This window comes from Gracilinanus agilis, chromosome 3, assembly GCF_016433145.1.
Source record: "Gracilinanus agilis isolate LMUSP501 chromosome 3, AgileGrace, whole genome shotgun sequence".
Taxonomy (NCBI): Eukaryota; Metazoa; Chordata; class Mammalia; order Didelphimorphia; family Didelphidae; genus Gracilinanus; species Gracilinanus agilis.
Genome location: NC_058132.1, coordinates 526,486,576 through 526,514,038, shown reverse-complemented (window position 1 = coordinate 526,514,038; position 27,463 = coordinate 526,486,576). Strand labels below are relative to the sequence as shown.

Genomic DNA, 27,463 nt, shown 5'->3' with positions numbered 1-27,463 from the left:
TAAGTAAAAGCCTTGTATTGTGTCCACAGTTCAATGCATGAATAATCTAGGCAAATTCAGAGACATTATTCACTATCAAAAGGGTAGCCATAAAGTAATAATATTTTGACCACAGCAGCTCATGAAAACAGTCTATTGTGGCATGGAAGAACTACAATCCCATTTGATTGGTAGAGAACCCACACTTTCATGAATCTTTTGCAATACTACAGTAAACTGATGTGTCATATTCACTCATTATGATATATATATATATCTCAAATGCACTGTATCTCATGTGACTAATTCTACAAAGGAAGTGGCTTGAGTTTGTTCTGCAGCTGATGGGTTTGGCTTCCTGACTACTACAAAAGCCTTGAACCTCAGGTTCCACACTGAAAATGGGAAATTTTACTTAGGCAAGGCTTCCACTAGAAGTGTATTACCAGGAGGTTTATAGGCTTAAAATCTTTTTCATTTTCCTTCCTATTCTCTATCCAAAGACGTGCTTACTTAAATTTAGCAACTTTTCAAAAGGTCTCTCACAACTTGATATTAACATATTCCTCTGGTAGAATGTTCAGGTTTAGCTTTCTGTCAACATCACTTTATAATTTGCCCATCACAACTTAAGTAGACAAATGAGCCATCTCCATCTGAGTATTTATTATTCACTTGTTCTGTGTTATTATACAGTGCAAGGGAGATGTATACAAGTATCAAGTTTCTGGTAAGACAATGAATGTAAGTTCACTGAAGGCAGGTACTGCTTCATTTTGGTTTTGTATACCCATCACCAAATATGTTACCTGGAAAAGAGGTGTACTTAATAAGTCCTTACTGAATTTAATGAATACAAATATTTTCTGATTTCCAATCAGAAATTATACTACCCAGGAATGGCTCTAGACCACCCCCACAAAAAGTGAGGGAGAGGGGGCAGCTAGGAGGCTCAGTGGATTGAGAGCCAGGCCCAGAGATGGGAGATCCTAGGTTCAAATCTGTTCTCAGATACATCCTAGCTATGTGACCGTGGGCAAGTCACTTAACCCCCATTGCCTAACCCTTACCCAATATACAATATTGATTTTAAGATAGAAGGTAAGAATTTTAAATAAAAATAATTAAAATTTTAACACATCATAAAAAGGGGAAGGCCAACCCCCTCACCATTTCTTCAGATTATTACATCATTACATGCTCATTGCTGAGAATTTGCATTTTTTACACAGGCCTTCAAATATCTAAGTCTAAAAAAAGAATAGTAAATGAAGTAGAAATTTGAGCACCTTGTCAAGGCTAACATAAGGAATTTATAGATTTAAAGAGCTATGACTAAAATGTCTTTTAAGTCCAACATTCTCATTTTACAGATAAAAAAAAAAACAAGAATTAAATGCCTGGGCCACAGACACACAGGTAATAAACAGCAGTCAGTACTAGAATAATCCTGCTTCATAGCTCAGTCTACTGTTCCAACTACCAAAGTGTGCTTTTAACTTAAAGATCAGATTATTTCAAATCCTATTTCTTACAACTTAAAGATTCTTCAAGAGAACCTTGGTGATTCCTTTAAAATTAATCAACATGCTTAACAAATAACAACTGTGTGCTAATATACTATGGAGTACAAGACACAGTTCTATTCTCAGGATCTTACAGTCCAGTCAGGAAAACAGGTCACACACAAAAAAAGAAATTTTAAAAAGCAATAGGCGAGTGCCCCAAGAGGGGTTGGGGGTGGATTTTAGTACTTCAGGAGGACAATATTATCTTCATAACTTTTATACAGTGCTTTAGCAAAGAGCTTTACACATATTTCATTTTTACCTTCACAACAAGCTAGTTAAGTTATTATCATTCCTACTGTATAGATAAAGAAAACTAAGGCTGAAAGCAGTTAAGTAACTTACCCAAGCTCTAGGCATAGGCCCAGTAAGAGTCTACTGTAAAACTTGAATTCAGGTCTTCCTAAACCTAAATCTAATGCTGTATTATCTGCAAAGTGGTCAAGTAATGTTTCAGAGAGGAGGCAAACTTGAATTAGAACTTGAATAGTAGGTAGAATTAAGGATAATGGACAGAAGGAAGGACATTCCAAACAGAGGTCTAAACAAAGGGGACAAAGACAATAGGAAAAAATATGCATGGATATTCAAGGAATGACAATAGCTAGAAAGCTGAAAACCTCCACTTAAAAGAGATTGTTAAAACCAATTAGAACAAATGGAGCATTTTCTGTGTAGAGGATGATAAAGTTACTTTAGTAACATACTCCATTTGAATCTGAAATTACTGCTACTAACTGAACTGTTCAGCTGGCAGACACCAGCCTATCTGATGTCTGGCCTTGAATCCCCCCACTGATCTAAAACTGACTGCATTCCCAGAGTCAAGCACACTATAATCCTTGACCACAATACAGAAATTCTTAGCTAAGCACTGTTCAGGAGAGAGACCATTTGTCTGGATGGGCAGGCACCCACTTACTGAGCCAAATAGGTCTCACTTCCATGAGAGACCTAAAGCAGATTCATCCATGATCCTTACCCTCAGGATACCAAACAGCCTGCAAATGCACCCACCTCTGGGATGTCAGAGAATTGGCAGCAAAGAACTTCTGGTATTTGTCATTAGGTTTATCTCTTCACCTTAATGCTCAGTAACTTTAACCATAAGCTATTTATGCTCTATTTTATAAGGAATGGGGGGAGTTGTTTTGTTTTTTAATAACCAGCTGAAAAACTGAGGCCCTTCACAAGTCTTAATTATTTCCTTCACGTGGCAGGCCCATCTGATGATACAGCATTGTTTTCTGGATGCATCATTCTACAGATCAGTGCTGACTGAGGACACCAATTGTATAACCAATTACAAAAGAGTGCTTACACAAAATACATATGGGGGTATGAACTGCACAGAGTATTTCAGATCATGGACAGCGCTCTCCAGCTCTCTACTATCCACAGTAACATACCACTAAGAAATCTAGGATTATCAGAAATGGAAGAAGCCCTAAACTTCTTCTAGTTAAAGTAGCCTCCTCTATTTTACACATGAAGTAACTGGTTCAGAGAGGCTCAGGAATAAGGGTTAGAAGTGAATAAATTTGGTTAATAGTAAAAAGATAATAATGCCAACAAATAAGAAAATAGTGAAACTTTTTTAAATGCACGAGAACAGAATGAAATTCAGGAGACACAAGCAGTACAGCTTTGAAACTATTCCTACATAATGATGGTTTCATATACAATTCTATTTTTCTGTTCTTCCTACATATAAATGTTCATGTTTGTTAGCATTTATTAAGTTCAGAATCACAAAAAAATAATAAAGAAATAAATGAGCATGGTGTGAAAGGCAACAAAACAATCTTAAAAAAAAAAAAAGGGAGATCAAATAAAAGACTACCCATGGAAAGGCATAAGGAGAAAGGTTACAGTCAAGACATATCCAAAATGAGACTTTAACCCAGTTCTTCCTGATTCTGAACTAGGTATCTGTTTTGACAGGTTGCCTGCCTCTCACTGCAAATACCGTTATTATCCATATCTGACAATTGAGGGAACTGAGGCTTAGAGAATCAAGTGACCTGTCCAACATCACAGAGCTAATTAGTGATAGAGCCAATACTAATTCGGAACTTCTGATTCTGAGTACAAGTCCAGAATTCTTTACTATAATGATTGATCAGAAGTATACAAAAGTTTCCTATATCCTACACTTTAAGTAAACCAGATAATAAAGTGTTCTTCACATATCCTGGGATAACATATCAGAAAAGTGTGACTTAGATAAATCAATCTACAAATATTCATTTAAAACCTATTATACAACAACAACAACACCAACAACAAGCCTATCACGGTGGGACAGATAGGTGACCTGAGGAATAGAACTCCAGGCTTGGAGTTAGGAAGATCTAAATTCAAATTCTAGTCTCAGATACTTCCTAGTTGTGAGCCTGGGCAAGCCACTTAACCCCATCTGCCTAACCCTTGCCTTTCTGTCTTAGAGTTATTATTAAGACAGAAAGTAAGAATTTTTTAAAATGTGTTATTAGACTCTAGGCACTGCAAATACAAAGGTAAAATAATCCCTGCTTACATTCTTGATAAGAAAAAAGGAAATCAGTGTTTTGGAGGCCATGAGAATATCTCCACTACTGCATACAACTAAAACTTTTTTCATTAGAATTTTAAAATAGCCTTCATTACAGTAAAAATATACTTTGTGGTTCAACAGAAATCTATATAACAATTTTACAGTTGTAGTATTAGTTTTCTTCATGAGTGCCATGAGATTCTATGTAAAGCTGAATGTAAGAGGAAATGCAGTAGTATTTACTTGAGTCTATAAATTATGGTGGAAGTAACAGTTTAAGGTGAATGTGGTTTTAAGTGATTTGCAGCTTCCTGTGAATATGTATAGGATCCTTAAGAATGGTAAAGACACTAAAAATACTTTTAAAAGGAGATTATTGAAAAGGAGAGGTAGCATGGATCACAAAAATGTCAGAAAATTATTAAAAATTATATCTACATGTGATCTTGAAAAAATATAATTTTAAAAAGAAAAAAGGGATGCTAAGTGGCACTAAACATTAACAAAATACACATCACAATATACTGTGCCAGTTTTACATTTATCCTTGACACCTTAGCTCTCATCTTTTAGAAGATATATGTATTGATGTTCACTGCCACTTATAGACACATACACACACACACACACAGAGCAAATACTACTGCACATCCTCTTATATAAGTACATCATGATCTATATTTTGTTGACATTTGGTACTACTTACCCCAACACGTACACATATACCTACATAAAAGATGGGAGCTAAGGTATCAAGAATGAGTCTAAAAGTGGTACAGTTCTATAAGATTAGGAAAAACTCAAGACACAATAGAGTCAGTGTAGATCAGAGGAAGGCCTTGAACCAAGGTCTTCCTGACTTTTAGGACAGGTATCTATTCACTATACTATACTACCTCTCTTCTCTTATGTCTGCTTTATCCCCCCCACTCCTACCCCCGTAGTCATTATAAACTCCTTAAAGGCTGGGATTGAGCTTTCTATTATTGTAGCTACACACACACACACACACACACACACACACACACACACACACACAGCATTTGGCATAGTGCTTTAAGTTTGCTGAATTGAATTTATGAATTTAAGTAATTTATATTTTTCTTACATTTAACAAAACAATGTATCTTCAAGTTGTTCAATGCAGCTTACTAGCACCAGACATACTTTAAGAGACAATAACCACAAATTTTAAAAAGATCATGCACACTTCAAAATTAAATTATGAATCAAGTATTGCAGCAGTTAGGCTTCATTAATCTATTTTGTATGGTCTCAAGGGATGCTGAATACCATAACCACTTTGGCATACATGTTTCAAACAAATTCATCCCACTCCACCACACCCTACACAGGATGCTACTGGGGGAAAACCCTTGCAGCAAACAAATTCACCTCTCCCTAACTTCGATTAATTAATCTCACTCTATCCACAATCAACCAAGAGCTGATTATAGGCCAGGTAATGTCCTATATGCTGGGGATACAAATATAAAAATTCTTGTTCTCAGGTAAATGAATATGATATACACAGATTTATATAAAGTGGGGAGAGATAAGACAGGGGTGCTTCCAACCTGGGGAAATCAAGAAAGGTCTGTTGAAGAAGGTAGCATTGGAGAAGAACCTTGAAGAGAGATAGGGGTTCTAAGAGGCAGAGAGATAAGGATGGAGAGCTTTCCAGGAATGGGTCACACAGCCTATTTTAATCCATGTAAACGATGAAGACAACAGAGGGGATTTCCATTCATGCATAAACTAGACAAGAGGGCCTCCATGTTCCTAATTCTAAGATTCAGGAATTCTGTGATAACTACCATTGGCAAGATCACCTTATTATCACCAAACAAAAAACCTTCCCAAAGCATCAATTCATAAATGGGGGAACAGGAGGGAGAGATTGGCCCAATAGTCAAATATTTAAGACCTGACCCACTAGTCTAGAAATATCCCAACAAAGTCTGTACCAATTGACCAATTGACTTTTAATTCCTAACTCTAAGAAATCTGGACAGTAGGAATAAACAAAAATAGCAAGTGTGCTAGATTAAGCAACCTGAATAACATCAGACTGACTCACCTCTGACTAGACCATTGTATAAAAGGACATGATACACAGGAAGGACATGAGTAAAAAAATACTAAAAAGCTAGATGCAAATCTGAAACATTAAAAAAGTTAATTTCTTGCCATTTTTGAAGGAATTTCAAAAACTATCCATTAAGATTAAAAAAAAAGGTACCTTAATAGATAATAAGCATATGACAAAATGAAATGGAAAAGGTCCAACCCAGAGTTTCTCAAATTATTAGTACTTTAATGCTATTCAATTTGGTTTTTAAAACTATTTTCTCCAAAAGAACAAGAAATGAGAGGAAAAACATAACATATGATATGTGAAATAGTTCAAATTAAGCAGCTCTGACTTCAGCAGAAAGATAGCATGTTTAATTACATGTGTTCCCTTTCAGGAATGAAAGAACAAGATGTGGCAAGATAATTACTGCAACAAAAACTGATGAACTCAAGGCTTTTAAATAGTTCAGTTCAGAGTAGTGTTGCCAGGGCTCAAGATAATAAACTATGATTCACATTTCAGAAGGTAAATGTGAACTCAGAGTTTCAGAATGGTCTTACTGGCAAAAGCAGTCAGGACACTCCCAGCAGTGTCCTTTAGCCTCAGTCATCTCTCGTTAATATTTACTATAGATCTCAACTGGCCCAGAATGAATGTAGAGATCTCAACCTCTTACTCTTTTTTCCTACTAAATGTTATAAAAACAAAATTATAAATGCTTGTAGTTCATTCTTTTACAAAAGTTTCTTCTTCTCAAGCTACCTATACTTCCTTCTCAAAAGTCCTTGATTCCTACTTTAATGAGAAAAATAGAGGCCATGTTCAAAGACTTCCCTTTTTTTCTCCAGTTCAATAGCAATGGGAGTGGATGAGATTAGCAAGGAGAAAAGTATAGCAATTTTAAAAGTAGGAGGCCTAAGGTGCAAGAGACTGAAGAACCAACAGGAGGGGATGGGTAGGTAGTCTGAGGGAGATAGAAAACCAAGAAGGTCACTGAAGTTAAGGGGAAAGAATAAAGAGGAAGGAGATTCTACAATATACAATGCTGTGGACAATTAAAAAAGGCTGAGGACAGAAATAAGACTACTGGATTTAATGACAAGTTACAAGTTACTAGTGACTTTGTAAAGAGTAACTGGTATTGTGCTATGACCTACTTAGAGCCACAGAGCAAGGAGGGAATGATGCTTTCTTTCTTCAGTGTTCACTTGCTTACTAGACACTGAAGGAGAAAGAACTATCAGACAAGCATGACCACCACCACCCAAGGATGGTCCTCCCTTTCTTTGGTCAGCCAAACCCAAGATAAGCACTTCAGCTGCCAATCTCTAAACATTATCCAATAATGTACAATAATAGGTCTTCTATCTTCAATTCTACAAATGCAGAAGGGATGACCTCCATTCTCAAAGTCAAATTTCCTCTTCTCTATTATTTTCAGAAGGTGTCAAGTACAGTTTGAAACAGGCTCAAAAGAGATATACTTGTTTTTCTCCACTAAAAACTGCTACATCATCCACTTTCATATTTTCTCTCTTTTCCTTTCCTCCCCCTCCTTCCTTTCTCTCTCCTTCTCACATTCCTTGTCTTGCAAATCTTTGTAGCTTCATCCATTTCATGGTTTTTTATGTTGTCTAGCACCCTCATCTCCTTTATATCCATAGCAAATTTTTCAAATGCAATTCTCCAAATAGCATTCTGCTCACCAGCCATTTTTCTGCCATCATGCTTTTGCACTCCAGCCTCCACCTTCCAACCAGGAGTCCAATCTCCCAACCTAAGACCTTGAGCATCTGTCTGTCAAACATTGACTCTATGTAGCCTAGACTCAATTTCATCACACTCTTTACTATACTGTCACCTTCATGCAAGGCCACCAAATAACTACACCTTTCTCCTCTTCAGTTCTAGAGTCTAAGAATCAATTCACCACTCAAAGTACTCCCTGACCACCACTCTCCTTTATAAACTGTCTTCCCATATTAAAATTTAAGCTCACTGAGGACAGGAACTGTCTTGCTTGCTTACATTTTTATTCCTAGCACTTAGTCCAGCCCCTGGCACATAAATTCTTAATATTTTCCCATTCCTTTCCATTATATAATTATTAATAATCATGTGGGATGCATGTTCCAAGCTGTTTTTCAATTCCTCATAAGATACCATTTGCCCTGTCTCCTTGTGACCTAAGGCATGCATATATAAGGTAGCTCGTTTGAATTAAGGAGTTCAAAAAGCATCCTGAAATACAATATCTTTATTTAAGACAAACTATCTAGAACATGATGTAAAAACAAAAACCTTATAAAAAAAAACAAGCTATAAAGATCAAGGCCATAACTTTGATTTCATTAACTCCACTTAAATATGTCCCCTTCAGAATTTCTCTTTATTTTTTTAATTATTCAATTGCTCTTTTATGTTTAAAAAGTATCACTATCACTATTCCTACACAAAAGAAAGGTTAAAACCCTCTTTTGTATCCAATGAATATGAATTCTTTCCTTCTGATATTGTGTGTACCAAGGGGTAGGATAGGGATAGGGAACCAACATCAACCCAATGATGTGTATGGTCTTGGGCAACTTACTTCATCATCCTAAATCATTTATGCATCTGCCAAATGTGGTTGTTAGACTATGAGATTCCTTTTCACTTTATATGTGAGCTTCTTTTAAGTCTGATCTTTGGTGTGCTTTTTATCATAGAGCTATATGTGATGAAATGCCAATTATAAATTCATTATTTATGAACCTTCTCTAATATTAGGAGATAATTAAGTAGAAAGCAAAGTCCAAATAAAAAGATAAAGTGAACGTGGGTCCTTTGAGGAGTCAACAATTATCTTTCCACCTCCATGATAAAACTATTCTTTATTCTCACTATAGTGATTGACTGGAAAAGTATTTTAGAAGTTTTTCTTTGTCATTTTACTGAGTATTACAAAGATAGAGCTCTGGAATTTGAGAGCTTGGCTACTGGACAAAAAAAGAGTGGTGTACATAGACTTCTATCTACAGTGAAGAAGAGGGTATTATTGGCACCCAATATAGGCACTAAATGTAGGAATCTTTGTAATGGGAGAGAAGGTCCTGATTTTTGTGCTAGGTGCTTTATAAATATTATCTCCATTTGATTGTCACAACCACCCTGGGAGATAGAAGCTATGGTTATTGCCATTTTACAATTGAATGAACTAAGGCAAACAAAGGTTAAGTGTTTTGCTCAAAGTCACCCTGCTAGTGTGTGAGGCCACATTTGGACTCAGATCTTCTTGACCTAGCTGCCTTATCTACATACATTGATTGTGCATAGTTACTTACCAGTGGTTTCCACTAACCAAGAAGCTCCGCAGGGGGCAGAGACAGTGTTTTTGCCTTTTTTGTTATCTCCAAAGCTTGGCATAGTGTCTGGCAATAATTTCTGAGAGCACAATAGTATCCTATCACATTCATATACCATAATTTGTTCAGCCATTCTCCATTTGACAGACATTGCTTTAGATTCTTTGCTACCACAAAAAGAGCTGCAATAAATATTTTTGTACACATGGGTCCTTTTTCTTTTCCTATAATCTTCCAATAGCTAGCAGTGATACTGCTGAGTCAAAGTATATGTACAGTTTATAGTCCTTTGGGCATAGTTTCAAATTGTTCTCCAGAATGGTTAAACCAGTTCACAGCTCACTAATACTGCATAAGAGTATCTATTCAAACATTGTTGTTTTCCCTTTTTTGTCAACATTGCCAATCTGATATGTATGAGGTCATAACTCAGGGTTATTTTAATTTGCATTTCTCTGATTAGTGAAGAGCTTTTTTTTCAAATTCCTGTTGTATAAACTGTGAGTTCTTCTTCTGAAAACTATCTACCTGTTCATATCCTTTAAGTGCTTATCAATTGAGGAATGACTTTTAAACTGTAGAATAAGGAATATTATTGGACTGTAAGAAATTAAGAATATAAAAGTATGGTAAAATATATGTGAATTAATACAAAATTAAGTAGAACCAGGGAAACAACAAACATAAGGATGGCAATATTGTAAATTGGAAGAATAATAATATAAATAAAACTGTATGCTACATAATTATGACCAAGCTTCAAAGAGTCATGAAAATATACCTCCCCTCCCTTCTTTACAGATTGGGGGGGAGGGATGAGCAAAAAACAATTATACATAAAATGCCATATTTGTTGATATATTGATTAGTTTTGCTAAACTGTCTTTTTCCTCTCTTTATTATTTGTTATAAGAAACGGTTATCTGGAGAAGAGAGGAATTTTAAATAATCTAGATTATATAAAACAGATTACAAAATGTTTTAAAGAAACAAAAAAAATGTTTTTAAATGAAAAAAATGCTGTAGGTTTAAGAAAGCCCACAAATGTTCTCCAACACCTCAAAAGTTTCTGTAATTTATTAGACTAAAAAAATTATTGCAGATGAGAGAAGCAGAAAAAAAAAACCTGAACAAAACTGTCCTATTTGCAACCTCATCTTGGTGGGCTGCCAGAAGTTGCCACTTCCTTGCCAATGATAATTCACATTTAAATAGCACCTTCAGGTCTGCAAAGTACTTTGTTCACAACAACCAACATGAGGAAGGTAGTAAAATCTTACCCTATTTTATAGGTGATTAAAACTGAGACCTGGAGAGGTGAAGCCATTTGGCCAAGGACACATAGTAAATATTTGAACTGAGAACAAAACTCTCCAAGTCCATTACTGTCTTCACTAACTCAAAATCCCCAAAGATTTTTTTATTATCACTTACTGTTTTGTACATGGAATAGGGCTCAGTTTCCAAATAGGCCTTTCTAGCATAACTACTAAATAATTCTTAATGCCAAGCTAGTAATATAAAGAAGTTATGATTCATTTTCTAAGTGGAAAAGTTATATAAAATTCCTAATTTTAGACCCCAAATATTGACTACTGCATACCCAGTGTCCCTAATAGATAAAAATCCACAATTATATGCAATTTCAAAATTTCCTTCTCCCTACAAAAATAGAATTCTAAAAAAACTCTTAAGAAGCACCCTATAAATTAAAAACATTACACTCAAAATGCATATGACTCTTCTATAGATGCTTATCTTCCTTCAAGCATTTCTTTGGCATTGAAGTCAATACTACTACCTTTGAAGATCTGATCCAACTTTCCATTATTCCATTTGGGAGTGCCAGGACACCCCAGAGTTCATTAAAAGTATTCCTGGTTGCATTATGCAAGCTGTGGAATGCCCACAGTTGATAGTATCATTCCCATCTGTGCCAAGTCTTAGCATTTCCCTTGCCTGCTCCCTTGCCTGCTCTCAAAGAACCCAGGTCCAAACACAGTCCCTATAAGCAACAGTCTTAAGGCAATATAAGGAAAGTCCATTCTGACTCAGTTCTGCTCCATACTCCATTACCTGTGCCCATCACCAATCAAAATCACTTCCCAAAGTAAAGGTGCTGCAATAAAGCACTTAGGACCCTGGAACCTAGGGAAAACAAGGTGCAAAAACGGAGAAAGATGAGAGTGCCAAAAGACAATGTCTGCCTACTTTGAAATTCTGTCTAGAGCTGGACCTCCACCAAAAAGAAATCAGTTCTTTTTTTGCATCTTCCTACTCCTTGGACCCTGAATTTGGAATTCAATGCCTTACACTTTAAACTTCAGGTAGGTGAATTCAACAAGGTAAACACCACTTCTCCAACACTTAATATATATTCTTGCTGTGGCCTACTAATAATGAACCTCTAAATTCTCATGCTTTGTCCATCAACAGGATCACCCTTGAAGCCATTCAAGCTTCTTAGGACCTGCTAGGGCTTGCAATCCACTGGCATAGCCTTCAAAAAACCAAAGGTCACCTCCCCAGGAGGCATAGAAGAGACATCAATGTAGGACTTGAGTGGAGAAATTCAGCTATATCATGGGCTATTAGTAATAAGAACTACTCTCATTTAAATAATACTTAAAAGTTGAACAAAACCTCACAACCTAACTACCATTATTGCATTGTTTCAATGGAACAGTATGTTCCAAGTTCCAAAGAATGAACTTTCAACTTGTATGATAAAGCTGGGAACTCCCCCCCTTCTTCTGTCATATGAAAGCACTTTGCTACCTTTTGTGCAGTTCTATATTAAATTAAAACCCTAGTACTTAAGAAAATAAAATAAAGCATAAAATGTTAAAATTCCCAAACATAAATAAATATCAAAAATCAGATAACTAACATTCTATATTAAGGGCTTCAATCACTAATTAAGCCTCAGAATGGCTTATTTTTTAAAATTATGTTTCCAATAAATATTTTTCTGCCTCTCCACTCTCTGAAGAATACCTAACCAAATCAAGTACCCAGCACCCCCTTCAAAAAAACTTATCAACTTCAATAAGAGGAAAATACAAAACAAATATGAAAATCTATTCACTTCACTACCTTCTGAAAATTAATTTATGCTCTCCAATTTTTCTATCTGTAAAAAAAATAGCAAGAATACTACAACTCAATGACAATAATTTACCATATAAGTTCCTTGAGGGAAGAGGCTATTTCATTTTTGTTTTCCAATAGCCAGCACCTAGCACAGTGCCTGTCAAAGTATTAGCCTAATACTGATGTAGCATTCTAAGTTTTCAAAACAACTTCTTTCAAAATAACCCCCTGAAGTAGGTAATGCATTCATTATTTCTACTTTTACATAAAAGGAAACAGGCTCTAGAAATGAAATGACTTGCCCAAGGTCATGAAGCAACTGGGTCTTGAGTTTTATCATCTGTAAAAAAAACAAGGAGTTAGACTAAATGACTGCCAAGGTGTCATCTTCACATTCTAACAGTAGTATACAGAAGCAAAGCCTCAGGTTTCTCACTGGGGTAGTAGTATAAGCAACAGAATGGCTATATTTACAAGTTACATAACCATAGACAATTACCCCCCTCAGTCTCAATTTCTTCATTTGTAAAAAGGGAGATAATAACTACATTAATGGGGAGGTGAAGAAGGGAGAGGAGTATGAAAGAGAAGAGTAGAGGAGGAGGTAATAACATGTTTATAGTATATTACTTCAAATATATTACCTAATTTTATCGTAATAGCAAATCTAGATTAATCAATAAGTATTTATTCAGTGTTTACTATGTGTCAGAAACTGGGTTAGAGGCTGGGGATACAAAGTAAAAAATTCAGATTCCTATCCTCAAGGAGCTTTCTTCCTCGGAGGGGAAATAATACATACATATAAGTACATAGATAATAAATAAAAGCTAATTTGAGGGAGTGGAAAGGACTCAACAGTAGCTGGGGATTGGAGAGCAAAGCTTCTGCATCAAGCAGGATGAAAGAATAAATAAGAAATGAAAATAAGAGATAAAGAATATAGATAAATGAGAAAAAAGGATTCTTCAGCATAAGATACATCAGGCTGCCCTACACCTAATTCTTGTCAATGAAGCATCTGATAAGTCAAATCAACACAAGATGTTAAGACTTTAAGGAAGGGAGGGAAATGAATAATCACCCAGTCCAACTTCTTCAAATAAATAAGGAAACAGGTTCAGAGGGAGCAGAGACAAAATTAGAAGCCAGGTCTCTTAACTTCCATCACAGTGCTGCTAAACTCTCAAAACTCCCAAGATTTTTTTAAATTACATTATATTTTTAAAATAAATTTCACTTCATGTCTCCTGGAACATCATCTACTATCATCCAAGGTCATGCACTGGCAGAAAACTAATGGTTGTAGGTCAAGGTGGCTACTTTGTAGCTGCATTAAGATTACCAATATGATTTCACCCACAGATTTCAATTAGAGCTTGGCTACAACTTCACATATAAATACAGATGGTCTTAGAAGTAGGCCATGAAGCTCGATTATACTTCACAAAGGCTTTTTTTTTTTTTAAGGAACAACCTGATTTACTCTAAAACAAAAGTTACAGAGATATATTCAGAGATTTTCATCAATAAGAAGGAAAAAATAGGTCAAATGGAATCTGATACCTGGTATTCTTGATGCATTTAAAACCACCTCACCCACCCACTCATCCCCCCACATCTACTGAACAGATACTTGGTTTCCCATGAATTTAAAAAGCAACCAAAGCATAAAATTTTCCACTCTGTTAATGATAAACAAGAGTGAATACCTATAAAAAATTACATTTTCCAAAAACCCAAATGAGAAAAATGCATTAATGAATGAATGAAGTTGTATAACATTAGAATTGAGACTGGCATAAATAACCAGAGCTAAAGTCCAATGCTGGAATCAACAAAATCCTGTGTGGAAGTATTTAATACAGATACTTTTTGGGTCAACAATAAGATTTACCATCTATAGTACTTACAGCCCTCTGACCTGTTGGCTAGAGTTATTTTTTCCCCAAAACCAAGAATTTATATATTCTTTTGAAACTTTAATAAGAGGAAAATACAAAGCATCTAAATAAGCATTATAAAGACAAAAAAATCAATACAACCAAAAGGAGAATTAGTTAAGCCACTGACTTCAGGGCCAGAGAAGCTGACATTCATTCATAAAGGAAGGGAAATATGCTACTTTGCATATAAGGGCTCTAGATAAAATTATCAATTAGCATCTTCTATGTGCCAAGCACCGTATTAGGCAGAGGGAGAAAAGGCAGTAACAGAAAAGTCTCTCCACTCAAGCTTATAAAGGAAAAGTAGAGAGGGGAAGAGAACCACAGCACATATACATGCAATTCCAATAGTGACACTACCTTGTGTAATCTTGGGCAAGTCACTTAGCTTTCCCAAGCCTCAGTTTCTCATATTACCTGAGATCCCTTCCAACTCTGTATCTCTAATCCTAAGTAAACACAAAGTACATACAAGTTAAAGGATGCCCTCTACAGTACTGCTAATATAGAGATCTATATCTTTCTTTTCTCTTTTTTTTTTGGGGGGGGTGGGGTGAAGTTGGGTAGGGGAGTACAGTATAACAGTATAAGAGGAAAATCCACCCTGGAGGTTTCAAATTAAATGTTTTATAAAACAAGGTGCACACTGATGCAACTAGAAAAAACAACTGCAAGTAATATTACAGCACAAACTGTCCAAAAAAATGTCCTAAGGGAGTAGAGAGCAGGATGGGTCCTTTGCAAGACATTTTGAAGGGATGAGTCAGAAGCTGAGCCTTAGAAAAGGGGATGGAAATGACTTTGCCTATATGAAGCCAGAGAAAATTCTAGGTGTGGAGAAGTTGCAGAGATGATGATATAGTGGCAAAAAAGCTAAAAACCTTCTTTGAATCCTGGCTTTTTCTACCAGTAGCTGGTGACCATGAACAAGTTTTTAGCCCTATCTGGGGGTTCACTTTCCTCCTTATCTATAAAATGAAGAAGTTGGATTTAGAAGATCTCTAAAATCCTTCTCCAGCTTTAAATCCTATACTTCAAAACTGGCCTGGCTTTTGGGGAGAGGAAAGTGGAATTAAAAAGAAGCAAGAAGATATGGTCCAAATACTGAGTTGGGAAGACTCAATGCTAGAGTTTACATTTGACTTGAAGAGGCAGCAGGAAACCACCAGAGGCTTCTGAGCAGGGGAAATGTGCTAATAACCACAGCAGTGGTTATGAAAAACTGTTCTGACAACTTATGAAGGACAGACTGGAACAAAGGTTATTAATTCAGAGGCAGCTGACTTATACTAGGAATGATGGCAGTGAAATGGAGAAAGAAACAAATCCATGAGGACTCTGAGGAAAACTCAACAGATTTTGCATGATTAATACAGCCAATCCATCTGGTCAGGAATAGTATTGAGATATGAAAAGCCACGAAGCAGGTCAGCTATGTGACAAGGGTAACAGAACTATTAGAAATAAACAAATCCAAGAAGATTGTAAATTGATAGCCTTAAATTCGACATGTCTCAATGAATACTATTGGTCTCAATCTCTTTTTTTTGAGATCCTCACCTAAGTGCAAGCTGATCCTGAAGGAAACAGGGTCTATCCTATCTGTGACTGCTGCCGAGATCCTACCATGAATGGGTCTTTGAAGAAAAATGGCATAAAATTTAGCAAATGGAAATGTAAGTGCTCCTTCACTACAAAAGCCAGTGACTTTGAAAAAAAGGTATGTATTCAAAAAGTGACATTAAGAACAGTTTAACAGCAAAACTGGAATTTAAACCACTTTTCCTACTAATTAGTACATCTTAACATAGAAAAATATCAGAGGGATAACTTCAAATACAAAAAATGCCTAAAGGTACACACTAGTAAATTAGTCCTTCGTTCTTGAATGCCTTTTTCCCCACAAGTCCCAGGAAACTGAAGTTGTGAAAAGCATAGCAATATTCAAATTATAACAGTTCCCTTCATCAAGATTTCAGGTAATATTTTATAAACTTAAATGAACCACAGTAGACATTTAGAGCCAAATATGATAAGGTAGCTACATGGACTGTAGAATAACAACATACACCAATGCCAGATCTAAAAACTTCCTATTTCCACTTAACCATTTTATCACTACTAGAGTCCACTGGGCTATGCAAAGCATGCAGATCATACATCCTGGGGGATATTATTATTCATAAGAAAGAAGTGTCAATTATTTTTTTTTACTCAGTACTCCTGTTAACAAACAGCAGCATGGTATTAATCGGGAAGATTTGGGTTCTAGGTCTGCCTCTGTTATATACTGGATGTATCTCTGTGCAAACTGCTTAATCTTTTGATACTTCAGCGAACTCTTAAAGAACTGCACTGGCAGTTACCTCTTCTTTGCAAGTTCCCAAAGTTAGTGAAATCACCTGGCTAGTCCCTTTCACAACCTTGGTAGAGATGGTTCACTAGAATGTTCACCTTTAGCACTTTCCCAATCCACAGACCTCGGAGTATCTTGCTTTTTGAAGCAAGCAAAAGCCAATCTTGTCTTATAACCTATCCCCAAGGAAATAGGAGAGCAAAATTCAGTTAAGATTAGGAAGCCAATCTTATTCAGTCACACATCAGATACTATGAAAGCATTTTCTTCTTCTTCCCTAACCAATGCAAATATTCAGATATGCATACAAATTCCACAACACAACTTAGATATAGAAAGAAAATATGGTTCAATAATAGTGAATCTATACTGTAATACTGGAGTAACAGTTCAAAACTGACCTCCACCTACTGTGTTTAAACATAAAAAAGTCCATGTTAGAATAAGTCAGAAGTGGTCTGCTCCCCATAGATAAAGAGTCTCAGGCTTATCAAGCTCACAACTCTGGCAATTGAGAAATTTCCCAAATGAAGAACCACATATTTCAGAAAACCTTTGGGACATTAGCCTAGCTTCAGAGCACATCTGAAATAAATAGATGAAACAATTTTTTTTAACTATGAGGAAGAAGAGAATCATCAATATACTGCCTTCTTTTGGATTCTCCTTTTTTCACTGCATTAATGTCTAATATAGTGCTTGAATGAATATACAGCAGATATACAATAAATGCCTGCCATATTGAAGAAAAGTCTGCTATAACCTGAGGTCCAGTATCAAAACAACACCTGCTCTTAATTCAGGAGCTTTACTTTGTATCTATAGAAACTCATAAATTAACTAAAGTTAGAAAGTCAGAAACCAACCTTAGCAACCTAGGCAAATCAGTTTCTATCTACAGTACCAATCTTTACTCTGAAAGAAATATCAAAGCCTGTCAAATTCACTTTCTACAATTAGGGTTAGGGAGAATATAGAAAGCTCAAGACTACATACATAAAACCCCCAAAAGAGAACAACAAACCCTTCAGACCTCTAATGTTCCTACCAATTATTGAGATGTTTCTATTATTCTTCCCTCAAAAAACTTTTCATTGCATTACAGGGACAGCAGGAAAATTCAATTGGTATCAATTATATGCTGTAAATCCTTGACCTGTCTTATTTGCAATTAGTCCTAATAAGAATCCACATTTATATAGCAGTTTAAGGTTTATAATGCACTTCCTTATAGCAACTCTGTAAACTAGATACTCTATTGTTGCCAATTTGCAAATGTAGAACTATAGTGCAATGAATAGGAAACTAGCCAGGAAGTGTTCAAGTTCAGCCTCTGAAATATATCCACTATTCAACTCTAAGAGAAGTCACTTAAACTTCTCAGGTGTCCTAACCAGCTTTCTAAGACTTGCAAAGAAGGTGCTGACTTTAATTGGCAGTGCACCCTCATCTAGGATTTTCTATGCCTATGAAATCACCAATCCAATTCATCTTATTTTACAAATTAGGAGGTTCTGTAAGGCTAACAAACTTACCCAAGTCACAGATTAGAAATTATCTAGTTCAGGGGTTCTAATCCAAGAGTTCCTGAACTTTGTTTCTTAAAATATTTTGTTAATTTTATTTTAATATATTTGGCTTCCTTTGTATCCTATGTATTTTATTTATTTAATTTAAAACATTATCCTCAGAAGGGGTTCCTAGATTTCACCACATTGCAAAAGAGAGTCATGAAACAAGAAAAGGTTAAGTATCTCTAATCTAATCTCCTTAATTTATAGTTTAAAAAACAGTCTCTTGACAGGTGGTCTTGCCCAGAATACATTGCTTGACTTTGATAAAGCAGGACTAGATTGCAGATCTCCTAACTCTGGTCAATTGTTCTCCCACTACTCCCTGCTGACAATAAAAACAATGAAATGTCTAAAATGTATAGGACTGAGGAGGGAAGAAGTAGGTAAAAAGGACCTATATGAACAGCAAATCTTAGCAGAAGTCCCTAAAAAAAAAAAAAGATTCAAATGTAACTTCCCATAACCCTATCTCTCCTATATCCCCAATTTTACACTGGTACCCTTAAAGAATCTTGTTTATACTCCTATACTTAGAGTGTTTTTATACTCCTGAGGAATCTACTCCTCAGTTCCTTGCAATCTAATCTTCTCATCACACAACTAAAACTGTCTTTGCAAAATCACTAGTGACTTATTTTTGAATGACAAATCTAGCAGCCTTTACTTAGTCCTCCTCCTCAACTTTTATGCTATATTGACCTTGCTGACCACTCCATCCTTGATAATCTTTACTCCTTTAGTTTTGATAACTCTGCTCATAACTATTCTTTTTGTCTCCTTTCACTGGCTCTTAAATCCATGTCCTATCTCCTAAGTGTGGACAGACCCTGAGAATACCTTCTCTTCTCTTCCTTCTTTACATTATCACCATTGTTGGTTTTTTTTTTTAGTCCTTATCTTCCATCTTAGAATCAATACTATGTATTGGTTCTAAAGCAGAAGAGCAGTAAGGGCTGGGCAATTAAGGTTAAGTGCCTTGCCCAGGGTCACAAAGCTAAGAAGTGTCTGAGGCCACTTTTAAAACCAAGACTCCTCATCTCCAGGCCTAGTTCTTTCCACTGAAACACCTAGCTGCCTCCACTGTTACTTTTAATAGTAACTCTACCAAGGTGACTCCCAAATCTTTATCTCAACCTGAAACCTTTTCCCTCAGTCCCAGTTAAGTATTTCCAATTGCTTTGTGATACCAGGTACCTCTCAATTTTTTGCTACTGATAAATTCTCCCCCAGCCATTTCTCCTGGCCTCTGGTTCCCTATTCCATGGGCTGCTCAGCTTTGGAAATAAAAAATATTATTTAAAGCTATTTATGTAGATGGACACACTGAATTTTTTAGATGGGGTTAAGCAGTCTCAAATGACGTGGAACTCCCTACTACCCCACACACACACGCCCATACACACAACCAGCTCTTCAGCTCTGTCCTGTACTGAGAAGAACACAGATAGGAAATAGCAACAGTGTTAGTTTCCATGTGATTATCCATTTTTAAAGTCAATATCAGGATGAAAATGAAATTTGAGTTTTGATTTTGATGTTTTCTTAAAATCCTTCTCCCCTCCCAACCCATCCTTCTTTGCTCCTATATCTAAAGGCTCTTTCATAAAGCAGAGAAGAGTTGTCAATGACATCTAACCCCTTTCATTAAACTAATTGTAGGTACTGACCTTAATTGTTTACTATCAAATGCTATAAAGTTTTGTATATTTTGTAAACTTTTCCCCCAAAGAGTAGATGTCTAAAATCGTATGTTTGATTCTTTTATACTTCACTGTTCAGCACAAAGTGTGGTTTTTATTTAGAACTGAAAAAAAAAAACAAACCACAGAGGACAAGGGAAATAAAGTAACCTGTCTAAGATCACATAGGTGGTAACTAGCTGTCAAAACGCAGACCCAGATCCTCTGCCCCCAAATATGTTACTCTTCCCATTATACCATAGCTGCCTCTCTCAAATTACCTTAACCAGCCTTAAACTAATTTCATCAACTTCCTTCTCTAAAGCTTCACTTACAACTCCTAACTACACCATCTCTGACAGTGACATAATCTTCCCTGTCATCAGTGTTCTTGCAGTTCTGCTTCTTCATTTCCATAACCAATTAGCCACCAAAATGATATTCTCTTAGTAGAATATAAATTCTTTAAGAGCAAGGGCTATCTTTTGTATTTATATCACCAGTGTGTGCCTCCTACAGTGACCGGCAAAAGGCAAACACTTAACACTTGTTGAATGACACCCCTAAAACACAAATCTCACCACATTACAGCTCCACACAAAAATTTTCATGTATTTAACCTTCTTGTCTCCAGGATAGAGGTTCTCAACCTAGGGTCCAGAGATAGATTCCAAGGGATCTTTTAGCTTGGATGGGGAGAAAAAATACATTTTTATTATCACCCTTCTTTGGTGTCCTTTATAATCCTAGGTATTTTGTTTTATGCATTTTAAAACATTATCCTGTAAAGGGGTTCATTGCCAAAGGGGTCCTTGACACACAAAAAAAGTTAAGAACTCCTGCTTCAGGATAAAATACAAAACACAGTTTAGAATTTAAAATATAGCTTCCATCTAACTTCCCACTCTTCTCCATGTTATTTGCCTCTCCATTCCACTCCAACTGACCTGTTTCCAATCTATGTTCCATTCCGTAACTGCAGCTTTCCAAGGCTATCTCCCATATCTGGTCTGTGCTTTGACTCTCTAGCTTCCTAAAAAGCATAGTTTGTGAGCCATTTCCTATTTTAGGAATATTCCTATTACTGATCCTCCCTCTAACCACCTACCTCCCAAATGTTAGTGTTCTCGACCTCTTGCGATTACTCTTTTACTTGGGGGGAGGGAAGGGATTATTTATTTAATAATATGCACTTTGTACTGTCATAGAACCTAAGTTCTCTGAGGGTAGAAAATGCTTCATTTTTGTGGTTAAACTACATTGCCAAGTCTTGCCTGATTCTATTTCTGGGACATTTTTTACATCCATGTCCTTTCTACTCTGAACATCACCAAGTTGATTCGGGTACTCAATACTTATCACCTGGACTAATGGAGTAGCCTTTCAACTTGTCTGTCTCCCTTTTGGGAGCCTCTCAAATCTCTCCAATTTCCATCATTTCTCTACTACTGTCAGAAATATTCTTCCTATAGAAGCTCTTTTTTTGGTGGCAAAAAAATGGAAAGTGAGGGAATGTCCATCAAATGGGGAATGGCTGAACAAGTTGTGGCATGTAACTATAACTGAGCTAAAAGAAATGATGAGCAGGATGATTTCAGAAACCTAGAAAAAACTTACACAAACAGACAAAAGTGAAGTGAGCAGGACCAGAACATTATAAACAATAATAGCAATATTGTACAATGATTAACTGTGAATGACTTAGTTATTCTCAGCAAGGCAATGATCCAAGACAGTTCTGAAGGATTTATGATGAAATATGGTAACTTCCCCCCAAAAAAAACAAACTGATAGCATCTGAATGCAGATCAAAGCATGACATTTTTCACTTTATTTTCCTCATCAATTTTTTTATGTGTCTTCTTTCACAACATGACCAATATGGAAATGTTTTACATTATATCACATGTATAACCTATATTGAATTTTTATCTCAGGGAGGGGAGAAGGAAAAAGAGAAAATTTGGAATAAAATTTTGCAAAACTAATATAAATTTTATTTTTACATGTAATTGGGAATAAAATATTAAAAGAAAAAAATAATCTTTTTAATTCCAAGGTCAGAATCCTCCCTACTCCTTTGGTTCAAAGACTTTCATGACTCCTCATTACCTATACTCAAACTCCTTATACTAATATGCAACCTATCTTTTTAGCATTATTTAATAATGGTAGCTTCTATTTATAGAGCTTTAAGTTTTATAATATTCTCTGTACAGTAGCTCATTGGATCCTAACAAGTCTGTGAGGCAGGAAATATGATTACCACTCCATTTTATAATGAGGAAACAGGCTGGGAAAGACTAAGTGACTTGTCACAAAATTAAGTATCAGAGCTACACAAATTTTTATTCCAATTTCAGGACTCTTTCCACCATCCTGAACTTATTTCATATTTCTGCCCTTCATGCACTCTATGTTTTGGTCAAAATGGATGACCTGTTATTTTCTATCATTCTTGCCCTCTCCTGCCTTTATAGTTAACAAACACTAGCAAAATTGAATTGAACCTACACCCATCTCCCATTCCAACAGCAGGCAATTTGCGTAGTCTGCCCCATAGAATCTCTTCCTTAACATCTAGCCGCTGGGTTGCTCAATGGGGACTGAGAAGTAGGCCTTGAGAGGAGAGTTCCTGGGCTCCAATCTGGCCTTAGATACTCTTCCTAGCTATGTGACCCTTAACTAGTCACTTAATCCCCATTGCCTACCCCTCACTACTTTTCTGCTTTGGAACCAATAACATAGTATTGATTCTAAGAAGGAAGTTATGGATTAAAAAAAAAAATTAAAAACCTAGCTCAGATGTCACTTCCTCCAAGAAGTCTTTACTGATTTCCTCAGCTAGAAAGAAGTAACTACTCCCTAAATCTCTCTTCTCTCCTCTCCAATGCACTCTAAATCACAGCCTCTAACTGTGATAAACCAGTGACGGGCAACCTTTTGAGCTTGGTGTGTCAAAATTTGCCAAATAACCAAGCATAACTCGGGTAGTGTGTCACTTCGAGAAAAAAAACATAATTTCACGATATTTATAGTTTAAATAACAAAAAATGTACAATTGCAATATATAACTATATTTAATAAACCAAAATTGGTAAATTAATATAATTGTCATCTATAGTGCACAGAGTGTCTACACTACACTACAGCAAATGTTTCATCCTTGGCATGAGGACCCATATGCATGTCACAGGTTTGCCTCTATATCTGTGACATAGTACAGTTCTACTATAGCTCTTTGTACATTTGCTCTAAACCTCAAGAAGTTTGCAATCTAACTCCATCATTGTACACCACAGTACATTGATCATGACAGACTCCTAAAACTTGAATTGAATGTTTAAGAAAAATATTGCAGAGATGTGATACAAATAAATTTGAGAGTTTATAGTATTAAAAACTTTTGTTTTCAAAATTCAGCTTTAGAACGTGGGTAATTATAGCCCAAAATGAAGTAAAAAACAATTACTCTTCCACCTACCTATAGTTTCAAATGTACATCAGATACCAAAAACCTTATACCCAACATCTAATCAGAGAAGGGGGAAGGGATGAGGCCTCATAGGTAGTATAGAGGATTACAGACTAGCCTGGGCAATGGCAAGTGGCCAGTTACTTCTTTAATTTAACCATCTATTTACCCACACCATTAATAAAAATTAGCTCTCCTTAAAGAGGCTTCTATTAGCGGCAGTAGTTGCTGTTTTAATTGGGAAAAGAAGGTGAGGCATTAATTATGAAGGGAAAACATTTTTCTTATTTTCTTTCCCAAATGAAGAAAGGAGTACAAACAAATACTAAGGTACACAGATGCCTCCATAAAAACACTGGCAATTCTAAACTCATTAGAAACATGTCAAAACTTGAATAACTTTCTATCATAACAGTTTTTCATGTCTTTTTTCAAAAACAGAAAATAAACGTTTTCATTATACAACAAAGAAAAATATTCTTGTTTACTCCTAAGACAAAGGAAGACCAAAAAAAATTTTACCTGTTTAAGAAAAAGTTTTCTTGACAGTATCCCTGTGACACAGTTGCTGATACTGAAGAGTCAAATGAATAAAAAATTTTATATTTAAAAGTCTCAAGGTATCTAAGTTTCAAAGAAGTTTTTCCTATTCCAATCCACTTCATGCAAATAAAACCCTAGTATCTAGCATCTAACATTTCTAAGCATCTGAAAAAAATCAGTTCTCAGATGGTGTAGCTTCTAATATTACTATATAGAAACTAGTCAACATAAAATGCCTCCTCATTTATTTTATTATGAGAAACCATTCTTGTTTCACTGGTTAGGTAACATTCAGTGTTACATAGTTCACCCATCAAAATTAAAGAAAAAGCTTCAACCCTTTTTCAATACAAAAAGTTTTATTGACATGTAAAAAATGTCACTTATTTATTTAGATGCAATAGCATAATTAATTTCATTGAATCAAGAGTTTTAAAGGCAGTTTTTCAACAGTTACCACCTTTGCTTTTATTCCTCAACACACATGGCTAAAATACAACTGAAAATGCAGCTGTTATCAACCAGCAACTGCACATAAATTTTTTTTTATTTGAAATCCCCAAAATTAAGGTGTTTCTTGTGAACACAGCTAAGGCTTTTAATTTCCTTTAAAAAACAAACAACAACAACAAAAAAAAAACTCCAAAGACTTTGAAGAATGGTATAATCGCAATACCATTCAACAAATATTTACTGTGCACCTAATATGCAAGGCACTGTGCTTAGAAATAATGACATAAGTGATAGTTACACACCTTAAAGTTTATAAAGCGTTTTTCTCACAACCACCAAAAACATTATTACTCTGATTTTACAGAAAAGGAAACAGAGGCCCAGAGAATATAATTAACTTCTTACTCAGCTATAAGAATACAAATTAAGGTTTAAACTCAAAGTTACCAACTACATAACCAGGCCTCTTTTCTTAACCTTTTTTGTGCCCTTTGGCAGGCTAGTGAAATCTAGGGAGGTTTTCTCAGAAAAATGTGTTTTTGAATGCATAAAAAAAAATCAAATTATTACAAAGGAAAGAAATTATATTGAAACACAGCTACCAAAATATTTTAGAAATCAAGTTGGCATCTTCCTGCCCTAAAAGTAAGGCTTAGCACCTTTCCAAAAGGAATTCACAATGTAATAAGAAGGTTAAGTTCAGTACACAAATAACTAAAGCATAAGGGAGAATGTTAAGCCCATTAGAAAGGTACAAAGTGTCATGGGGTTGTTCTCTGGCCAGAAGAAAGATTATTTGGCTGGCAGTCTACAAATTGCTTAGGAACAGGGATGAATCCCTAAGGACTGGTCACCAAAAATATTTATGTAAAACTGTAAAGCCATGTTGGTTAATTTTAAGAAAAAATCATTACACTAAGTTTATATTACTTTGATGTAGTGTTTTGTACTTCATTTTGGTAAAAAAAATCAAATGTCTTGAGGTAGTTTGAAACTGCAGTTAGATTTTTAGCAAAACCTTGTATGTCAAATGGCCTAAAAGTTTTCACAATTAGATAAAAATTGCTCCAAAAAATGTACTTTTTGGTCAAAATGCTGAAAAATATCAACATAAATGTCACTGGGAGAACTAAAACCATACTCTTTATGAAAACAGGAAGTCAACATATATGTGTGAGTGTGTGTTAGTGTAGTGGCCTGGAATTTGTTTCTGAGAGACTGAGGCTAGAATTTGTGTGAGTAACAAGTTAGTATCCACCACAATAGCCTCCTTTCTGGCTTCTTAAAAGGGATTTATTCCAGAAGTCATCACCTTTAAGCTTCCCTCCTACACTGACATCAAAAGAGTATCAAAACAAGTTCCTCCAAGTTTACTGCTTTAATATTATGAGAACTCAAAGCTCCTCAAACTACACTATCTGCAAAGCTGGGTTAAAAAAAAAAAAAACACTCCCAATCGGCATTTGCCATCTCCAGGCAGCCTTCACCCCTTCCTCTCCAAGCCAGGGGCCCTCAGCAGAAACAGCGAATGAGTGCAAGAAAACTAGTCTAGACCTGCTCTCCTTTCTTCCTCCCTCTCCTCTCAAGTTCACAGAACGCACCCCACTACGTCGACCCACGTTTCCCACTTCAATCCTAAGAGCCTGGGGTGTTTACACCTCAAAATCCATAGTAAACAGGGGGCCTCCAAGAGCATTTCTTGACATCACTTCTCCCCAGACCCAAGGCTGGACGTGCAGGGCTTCAGGGTGATAAAGAGTTTGGGGAGGGGGAAGGGAAAGGGCACTGCCCCCTCCACCACCATAGAGCCTCTCCGGGGCGGCCTCTCGGCGAAGCCTGGGCATGATCACGTCCACAGCCCCCGCGCAGTGGAGAAGGTCAGGAGGACCCTCTTCTTCTCCTTCTCCACTACTTCCTCCTCCCTCCCTTCCTCCCTCCGCAGGGCAGCGTGTCCGGGTGCACGGAGTCTACCAGACCTCGCCCTCCCCAAGTCCCTCCACCCAGCCCGGGGGGCGGGGGGGAGCGGGGGGCCGGTCCAGGGGGCGGGATCAGCCTCGTCAGAGCCTCCCCCACCCCTCGAAGCAGGAGGGAGGGGGGTTTCGTGTCTGTGTTTACCGAGCGAAGTTCTAGGATTGTGTTCCCCCTTCTTCCCCTTATCCACATTCACATATACACACAAACACTAGTACATACATACACTCACGCTTCCACACTCATTCCCACAATCACACACTAGCACTCACACATATACGTACTCACTCTTACACACTACCTACACAGACATTACTCATACACTCACACTCACACATTCAATCACACTTAAAGGCACACTCATACTCGCTCCCCGCCCCTCCCGCCGGCGGCGGCGGCAGCTCTCACCTGCATCCCGGGCAGGCCCGGTTGCACCGGCGAGTGAGCCATGGCTGCACCGCCGCTCCGGACGGGCCAGGCCGGGCCGGGCCCCTTCCCCGCGGCGGTGGTGGTGGTAGGCGGATTGGACGAGGAGCAGAACGGGCGGGCAGTGGCGGCGGCCTGCCCAGCCCGGCACCCCCCACGCTCGTCCCAGCTGGGGCGGCGGGGGCTCCGGGGACTCGAGGTTCAGCGGCGCGTCGCGGGCCGCGCAGTCTCCATGCACGACGGTCGGGCGGCGGCGGCCAGAGCAGCAGCAGCAGCAGCAGCACCTCCTCCTCCTCTTCTTCTTCTTCCTCCTCCTCCTGGGCTGGCAGAGGCGGCGGCGGCGGCGGCGGCTCCTTCCGGGATCTCCGGGGCGGCCGCGGGACGCTCGGCTACTCCCCACGCACACCCAGCCAGGAGCCGTGTCCGCCCCGCCCAGGGCAGCA

At 37.0% G+C, this 27,463-nt stretch overlaps 1 protein-coding gene across 1 annotated transcript in view; it reads right to left on the bottom strand.

Moving 5' to 3' along the window:
- STK24 (serine/threonine kinase 24) overlaps window positions 1-27,071 on the bottom strand; it is a 137,067-nt gene extending 109,996 nt beyond the window's left edge. Inside the window, exon 1 of the mRNA XM_044670554.1 lies at window positions 27,003-27,071. Within this exon, the coding sequence (XP_044526489.1) occupies window positions 27,003-27,044 (42 nt within the window). The 5' untranslated portion in view covers window positions 27,045-27,071. The remainder of the gene's footprint in view (window positions 1-27,002) is intronic.
- Window positions 27,072-27,463: the final 392 nt, after the last annotated feature.